This window comes from Nicotiana attenuata, unplaced genomic scaffold, assembly GCF_001879085.1.
Source record: "Nicotiana attenuata strain UT unplaced genomic scaffold, NIATTr2, whole genome shotgun sequence".
Lineage (NCBI taxonomy): Eukaryota > Viridiplantae > Streptophyta > Magnoliopsida > Solanales > Solanaceae > Nicotiana > Nicotiana attenuata.
The window spans coordinates 60,862-69,631 of record NW_017674281.1 but is presented as its reverse complement, the minus strand read 5'-3'; the positions used below and the strand labels follow the sequence as shown (position 1 = coordinate 69,631).

General features: G+C 38.7%; 1 protein-coding gene across 1 annotated transcript; it reads left to right on the top strand.

The window, feature by feature from the left end:
• The first annotated feature begins 446 nt into the window (after window positions 1-446).
• Window positions 447-2,984, top strand: LOC109218333. The gene is made up of 2 exons (XM_019382689.1): window positions 447-645; window positions 2,611-2,984. Exons 1-2 carry the CDS (start codon window positions 447-449, stop codon window positions 2,982-2,984), a joined length of 573 nt encoding a protein of 190 aa, XP_019238234.1.
• Window positions 2,985-8,770: the final 5,786 nt, after the last annotated feature.

Here is an 8,770-nt window from a genome sequence, read left to right as displayed (position 1 = left end):
CTAGCTCGCGACGCCTTTGCCCCTCGAATCAGCCTCCACTCGCGTCGAATCTATCCACAATCAGAACGAGGACGTCAAAATAGGCTAAGGGAACGAAGCCCAAGCGAAAATAATCAACAATTAGCACAAATCCCGAAATTACCAAAACCCGACTCCCGGGCCCACGTCTTGGAATTCGAAAATTTTTACCCCAATACGTTCCTCATCTTCCCACGAGTTCATACATACCAAAAACTCAGAAATCCAACCTCAAATGGTCCATCAAATCCTCAATCAAAAGTCTAAATTTCCAAGCCCTAGTTCTTCACCTTTTGGCTTAATTTCCATGATTTTCTAGGTGGAATTCACATAATAACCGAGTTTTTAGTCCAAGAATCTTACTTTAAAGTGATTCCCCTTGAATCCCTCTTCAATCTCCTTCAAAAAGCTCCAAAAAACGCCCAAAAATGGTGAAAGATAGCTTCAAAATCGCGGATAATGGCTATTTAACAGTCTGCCCAGTCATCAAAAACCTTCTTTGCGAACGCGGTCAAAGCCACGCGTTCGCGAAGCGACAATCCAGCTTTGACCAGGAAATCCTTCTTCGCGATCGCATCTCGCCACTCGCAAACGCGACGCTTCCACAGACTAAACCCTCGCGATCGCGTAACATCCCTCGCGAAAGCGCTGACTAATCACACAGCCCTTCGCGAACGCGCAACTAAACAGGTAATTGACAGGTAAATAAGACGGATAAACACATAAAGGTTCGCCCCTCGGGCACAATGTCAACAACTCCCCCCCTTGGGCAATATCTCATATCAATACCAGCCCCTCTGGCACTCACATAGAACAATACCAGCCCATCGGGCAATCACATAGAACCATACTAGCCCCTCGGGCTATATCACACATCACAAATGGTACCCGCGCTCACTGGGGGTGTGCAGACTCCTGGAGGGGCCCCTTACGACCCAAGCGCAATATCAAGCCATGTCGTGGCATCATAAACAGGCTCTCGGCCTCATATCAATATCAAGCCACCTCGTGGCGTACAATCTCAGGCCCTCGACCTCATAATCAAAATCAGTGTATCACCGCTGCGGCGTGCAGCCCGACCCAAAGATATCCTCACAACACAGGCCCTCGGCCTTACTCAGTCAAAATCACATAAGCCTCTTTGGCAACAGTAAAATAGTGTTTCTCAGCCCAAAACATCATTTAAATATCATTTGAGTATTAAAATTGAGTTAACATGGCTGAGTTTTGAAAACAGTGGAAGATAACATGACTGAGTTCAAGTATAAAGTCAAAACAGTAAGGAAATATCAATAAAAATCCTCGAAGGGTTCAAATAATTGGCACGAAGCCCAAATATGGCAATTACCCCAAATAATAATGATAGCAAATACATTTCAGTCAAATACGCGATAAAATCATCAATTGGGACGGACCAAGTCACAATCCCCAATAGTGTACGACTCCACGCTCGTCATCAAGCGTGTGCCTCACCTCAATATAGCACTACGATGTGCAATCCGGGGTTTCAAACCCTCAGAACATCATTTACAATCATTACTCACCTCGAACCGGTCAAATCTCTAGCTCGCGACGCCTTTGCCCTCGAATCAGCCTCCACTCGCGAACGCGCTGACCAATCACACAGCCCTTCGCGAACGCGGAACCTTCTTCACGAACGCGAAGGCTAAATTCCAGCCCTTCACCAGCTAACCCTTCGCGAACGCGAGGGCCTACCCGCGAACGCGAAGGCCATTTTCTCTGCAACACTGATCAGCAATTTCTGCAACTTTTCAAAACATGAAATGGCCCGAAAGACCACCGGAAACTCACCCGAGGCCCCCGGGGCCTCAACCAAAGGCATCAACATATCCTAACACCTTATTCAAACTTGTTTCAATCATCAAAATACCTCAAACAACATCAATTCCCCAAAACACATCGGATTCAAGCCTAAGTTTCTAAAAATTTTCAAAATTGCGCTTTTGATCAAAAACCCTACCAAACCACGTCCGAGTGACCTGAAATTTTGCACACACATCTCAAATGACACAACGAAACTACTGCAACTCTCGGAATTCCTTTCCGACCCCATATCAAAATCTCGCCTATCAATCGGAGAACGCCAAAATCTCAATTTCGCCAATGCAAGCCTAAACCTTCCATAGACTTCCAAAATGCATTCTGATCACGCTCCTAAGTGCCAAATCACCTAACGGAGCAAACCAAATCATAAAAATTCCGATCCGAGATCATATACAAATAAGTCAAATCTGTGTCAAACCTTTCAAATTTCAAGCTTCAAACTGAGAACTATTCTTCCGAATTCATTCCGATTACCCTGAAAACCAAAACCAACAATTTACATAAGTCTTAATACATCATACGGGGCAAGTCATGCCCGAGAACTGACGAGCCAAGTGCAAAAGCTCAAAATGACCGATCGGATCGTTATATACTCCCCCACTTAAACATACGNGGATCGTTATATATATATATATATATATATATATATATATATATATATATATATATATATATATATATATATATATATATATATATATATTCAAAACTTATAGGTCTATGTTTAAATGTAGGTTGTATCGTCAGCTGAATACTTGCATACGGTGAACGATGAAGGAAGGCATTACATCATGTGCCTCTTAGAGAGAAAGTGCAGTAGTGGGCGGTTCCAAGTTGACGAATTACCATGCCCACACGCTTGGGTTGTCTTGAAGAGCAAGTTTCTAATTCCAGAAGATTATTGCTCTGACTATTCCAAACCAAAGTCAGTTGTAATGACATACGAGGTGTCCGTGTATCCGCTCCCTGACCGAAAGGAATGGAATATACCAGCACATATATCAGAGGAAGTTGTCTTACCACCCAAATGGAAAATACCTTCTGGAAGGCCAAAGAAGAAGCGCAATAAGCCGTTCAGTGAATTTTTGCAAAAGAAGGACTTAGTTCACATTCTGACATAGGCGGGGAGGACATAATAAGCGTACTTGTAGAAATGCTCCACGTAAGACTTAGTTCACATTCTGACTTGTATTAGTGCAATAACGATTGTGTCATAGATTACATTTTAAAATAATACATATTGATTAGTTGGTGTATTGGATTTTTGCGTGAATACATTCTGGATATAATTAGTTGGCGTATTGGATTATTGCATAAATACATTCTGCTGAATATAATTTAGTAAACTGCTGAATACATATTGCATTTATATTTTGAATAAATATGAATACATACAGGTGCAGTTATATGTGAATACATAATTACAATCTGTTGAATACATATCAATACAAAATGACTCTTACACATACAATACAATCTGGAAATATTTGAATACTTATGAATACAAAATGCAGTACACATATAGCATAATCTGAATATATTCGAATACATCTAAATACAAAATATAGATCACATACAGCACAATCCCTTGAATATATATCAATACATGATGCATATACAACCTTATATATATATATATATATATATATATATATATATATATATATACACACACACACACAAAAAAAAAATATGCTAAAGGACCATTTTTAGTAAACTGATGCATGTATATTTTACATATCCATCTGCTGAATACATATGAATATTGCTGCACAAAACATTAAAACAACATGAATATTTGAAATTATCATATATAAACATTTTGGATACAGTGAATAAAATGAAAAGATGAGTTTTTCTTAACTGAACACCATCTTTACGAAAATAATATTTAAAAAACTGTATTCACATAAAATTATCTTCCGAAACTATATTCACCTAAAACTACTCTAAAATTGTTTTCACCGAAGTATCTGAATTGGTGATTTGCCTAACAATCATTGAGGGTGCTTCGTTCTTGCTTATGGAATCAACGTCTATCTTCCGCATAGCATAGTTCCAAAAGAGGGCACAGTGTCCTTGATGAAGTAAATTGGCATCAAATGTTGTTTGCGGAACCAAACCAAAAGTGCTCAAAAACTCTGTGTATGCCGCAACAGGCAACCCACAATCCCTGAAAATATAGATTGAAATAATTAAAAACAATTCATATTATTAGATTTATAAATGATACAAGTAAGAGGATTGAATACATACATGCTCCCATATTTTTGTTGAGGCATATTTGAAATGAAAACAACATCAAAGGGATCAGTTTGTGCCTTGTCACTGTATGCTGAGTCATGAGACCAATCTATGCCTTGCTTATCTCTGTAAAAATCACTGATCCATAGATACAGAGGTACAAGCTTAGCAAGCTTACTATCTCAGAAGCCACATAGGCATCATGACCTGCTGATCTTTATGAGTCATATACTTTGATACATCTCTCCTTGAATGAGACAACTGCCAATATCCAATGAAGTTTGTCCTTCAACTTTACTGGTATCAAGACAATGTCAACAGTATGCCACGGTACATTAGCTAGCAATCTGTAGCCCCTTATGTACTCACATATCACATCCTCTTCTTTGGCTACATTTGCATTACTATCTGTAACAACATACCTGTCGAAGATTTCAGCAATTCTTGTCTTGAATATACAATCAACAGTTGTATACTTGAAGTTGATTGTTGGTTGTACTTGACCTTCTTTCTCAGGTAGTAAAATATGACATCAATATGCTATATAAAAAATTGAATACATAGCGTTAGTACATTGAATGAAATCAAGGGAAAAAAACTTCATGAAGAAACTTTATATATACATGTATTGTATGTTATAGAAACTGAATATAGAAGTATCTACTGCTGAAAATAAATTGAATATATTGTGTCCAGTTAGATACATACTGCTAAATACATTTGAGTATTTAATATTGAATACAGTAAAATACATACTGATAACTAAACATACTGCTATATATCAGTCGTACAGTTAAGAAACTAATGAGGAATACATACTGCTTTTAACAAATTGCTAGAGAAAATAGTGAAATAAATATAAATCTGAGTACAGTTAAATACACTAGATACCCAGAACTCATTGAATTGACCCCAGCAACAGATACAACAGAACTCATAGCATACATCTGTTTACATACCACATCAACAATATAAATACAAATGAATACAAAATTTGTATGAGTTCTCAAATTGTGAAATATACAATTAGACAAACCAAATAGAAAAAAATAAATTAAACATGAATTTAGAAGGGTTATCTTAGATTGTCATTCCATAGTTTACCGTCAAATGAGATAAGGTAAAACCAATTTTTTGAAGTGACTTGATTAACTCCAAAATCCAACGGTATATGCAGTGTAGACTTTTTTTTCTTGTAATGGTCTTCCAAATCATTTCTACAAGGAATTGGAAAAAATATTATATAAATACATATTATACATATCGGGGAAAAAACTTACTTTTGATCATGTTTAGCGAGAAGACCATCACGAACCCATTTCTTGTATTCCTGAATGACTAATGTAAGATGTGGTGCTGATATTAAATCATCTTCAAATGGGTGTTTTTTGTCAAATATGGGAGTCAACTTTACTAAGGTACCTATTGTTCATTGAAGTCATTAATAGAGACATTTAATTATAGATATCATGGGGGAAATAGATCATAACTTTATAATACATTATTTTTGTTTAATAATTTACTAACCGGAGGAGTCGAAGTGTGACTCGTAAGGCGAAGAATACCATCAACTTGGATGCAGATTCCTATGAGAGGGTAAAGGGGGTTGAATCAACATTTTTTGCTGCATGATGTATCACAATTCTAGTTTCTGGAATTTGACTTGGAAGAAACTTATCCGCCAATTAAAATTGTGATACATGCACTTCTTTGGATATACCCTCGTGGAATATAGGTGGTATGGTACACGGCACCTCAGATATAGTATTCCCCTCCATTCTTACTTCGCCACAAATAGGATTAACCTTTGTAGATGCATTTAACGTATCTCCGGTTGAAATAGCATGTGGGTGTTGATAGGCATGAATGTCGGTGTTCAGCTTCCTTTGCATGGCCTAATAATATAACCAATAGAATATATTAATTTAACACCTTATTCAGACGTGTATTCTGTTAATGTATACATATGTATATGAGTGTATTATAAATAGATTTCATATGTCATCAGCAATACACAAACTCATTCATGTTTTTGAATATATCTAAATACAATATGAAAAGACACTGGAGGAAGCACAAATCGGTGGTGGAAATTTTGAATACATATATATATCTACATACAACATGCAAAAGTAATTACTAAGTACAAAACAGCGAAGACACTTTTTGAATAGTTATGAATACCTCTACATACAATATGCAAAGATTAAAGAAATAACCTGTAACGATCCGACCGGTCGTTTTGAGCCCTAGCACGCCGTTCAGCAGTTTGAGGCCATGAGCAGCTTCAATTCAGGTATTTTGACTTGTACGCGTGGTCGGAATAAAATTTCGGGAAGTTCGGAGCTGACTTGGAGAGGAAATTCTCATTTCAGAAGCTTTAAAATGAAAGAATTAGCTAAGATCGGATTTTTGAGTAAACGACCTCGGAATCAGAATTCGAAGGTTCCAGCAGGTTCGTATGATGATTTCGGACTTGGGCGTATGTCCGAGTCGGGTTTTGAATGACCCGAGAGAGTTTTGGCGCCTATTGTGAAAGTTAGCATTTTGGAAGAAATTTTATAAGTTTAGGTTGAAGTGAATTTCAGTGTTATTGATGTCCATTTGTCATTTCGAGTCAGGGAGTAGCTCTGTATGGCGATTCTGGAGTTGGGAGCGCGATCGGAAGTGAATTCGGAGGTTCGTGGGTCCTTTTGGAGTCATTTGGCTAAAGATAGAAATTTGAAGGTTTTCGAGAAGTTTGACCGAAAGTGGACTTTTTGATATCGGGGTCGGAATCCAATTCTGGAAGTTGGAGTAGGTCTGTAATGTCGAATATGACTTGTGCGCAAAATTTGAAGTCAATCGGACGTGATTTGATAGGTTTAAACATCGAAAGTAGAAGTTTGAAATTCTAAAGTTCATAAAGCTTGGATTGGAGGTCGATTCTTGGTTTTGGCATTGTTTGATATGATTTGAGGCCTCGAGCAGGTCCGTAACGTGTTTTAGGATTGGTTGGTATGATTGGTTGGGGTCCCAGGGACCTCGGGTGGATTCCGGGTGGTTAACGGATCGGAAGTGGAATTTTTGGAAGGGCTGAAGGTTGCTGCTTCTGTCATAACCGCACCTGCAGTTGGTGGACCGCAGGTGCGAGACCGTAGATGCGGTCCTTGCATCGCAGAAGCGGCTCGGGTAAGCCAGGCCAGGAACCGCAGAAGCGGCCCCCAAGCCGTAGATGCGGCCTGGAGACCGCAGATGCGGTCCCAGCTCTTTGGCCCATTTTCGCAGGTGCGGCCCCTCCCTCGCAAATGCGGGACCGCAGATGCGGTCCCCTGACCGCAGATGCGGAAAATGCTGGCGGCAGAAAGGTGTTTTAGAAGTCGGGTTTTGGCCATTTCTCTCATATTTTCTTGGCTTGGGCGATTTTTGGGAGAGCTTCAAGTGGGATTTCTCATCATCAACGATAAGGTAAGCTAATCCCATCCATATTAAGTTAAATACATCGATTATGTATAGATTTTGGCATGTAAATTGGTAAAAATTTGGGGTTTTGGTAGAAAGACCTAGAAATTCATATTCTTGGAATTTGACCACGATTTTGGGTATGGAATTAAGAGGAAATTATATATTTGAGTTCGTGAGGCTATGGGTAAACTTATTCTTTGAAAATTTTGGAAATCCGGGCACGTGGGGCCTAGGACATTTTTGTCAACCTTTCGATCGGGGTTAGGAGTTGTTATAAATTGGATTAATATGAGTAATTTACCGTATATTAATGAATTTGCATAAACATTGGCTAGTTTTGGGAGTATTTAGCATCAATTCAAGTCTTCGGAAGGGCGTGGAATGCCGATTATGGATCTTCGGAGCGAGGTGAGTCTCCTTTCTAACCTTGTAAGAGAGAATTGTCCCCATAGGTGAAATAATTGGTTATGTGCTCCTATTTGTGGGGGCTACGTACGCATGAGGTGACGAGAGTCCGTGCGTAGCTACTATTATGTTATTGTCCGGGTAGTCTAGGACCCAAAAGCATGCCGGACTTGGAGTACTTGTAATGTTATGGATAGTATGAATTGCTGAAATCCTATCGAATTGGTAAATGAATTTCAAGGAGAATTAAACTTTATTCCTTAAATTATTAAAAAAGAATTGGCTTCTAATGGGACGAATATTCCCCGTAAAATTCTTAATTTGTTGTTGAGCATGTGTTTCTATGTGCACCTGCGTCGCATGTATGGTACGCGAGTAGGGTGATTGTTTATTTAAATTTGACCGCGTCACATGTATGATTCGCGAGCGGGGTAATAGATGCATCTATGGTTCGCGCCATTCGACCTCTGGCAGTGCACAGTTTAAATATTGTTGGATCGGGCCGTACGTCCTCGGCATGAGTTACGCATGCTTGTAATGCTTGCTGTGATAGTTGTTGATACTAATACCTGCTTTCCCCAACTTGAGATAATTATCGATTAATGGATTATGAATCCAAAAATTTTAATTAAAAAGGAACGCTCACCTGTTTAGTGACTCGTTTGAATTTTACTGTTGTTCTTAATGGATCTGTGAGTCATCGCATTAATAATATTATTACTGGACCTTTAGTAAGTGTCGAAGTTGCCATCTCGTCTCTACTTCTTTGAGATTAGGCGGGATACTTACTGAGTACACGTTGTTTATGTACTCA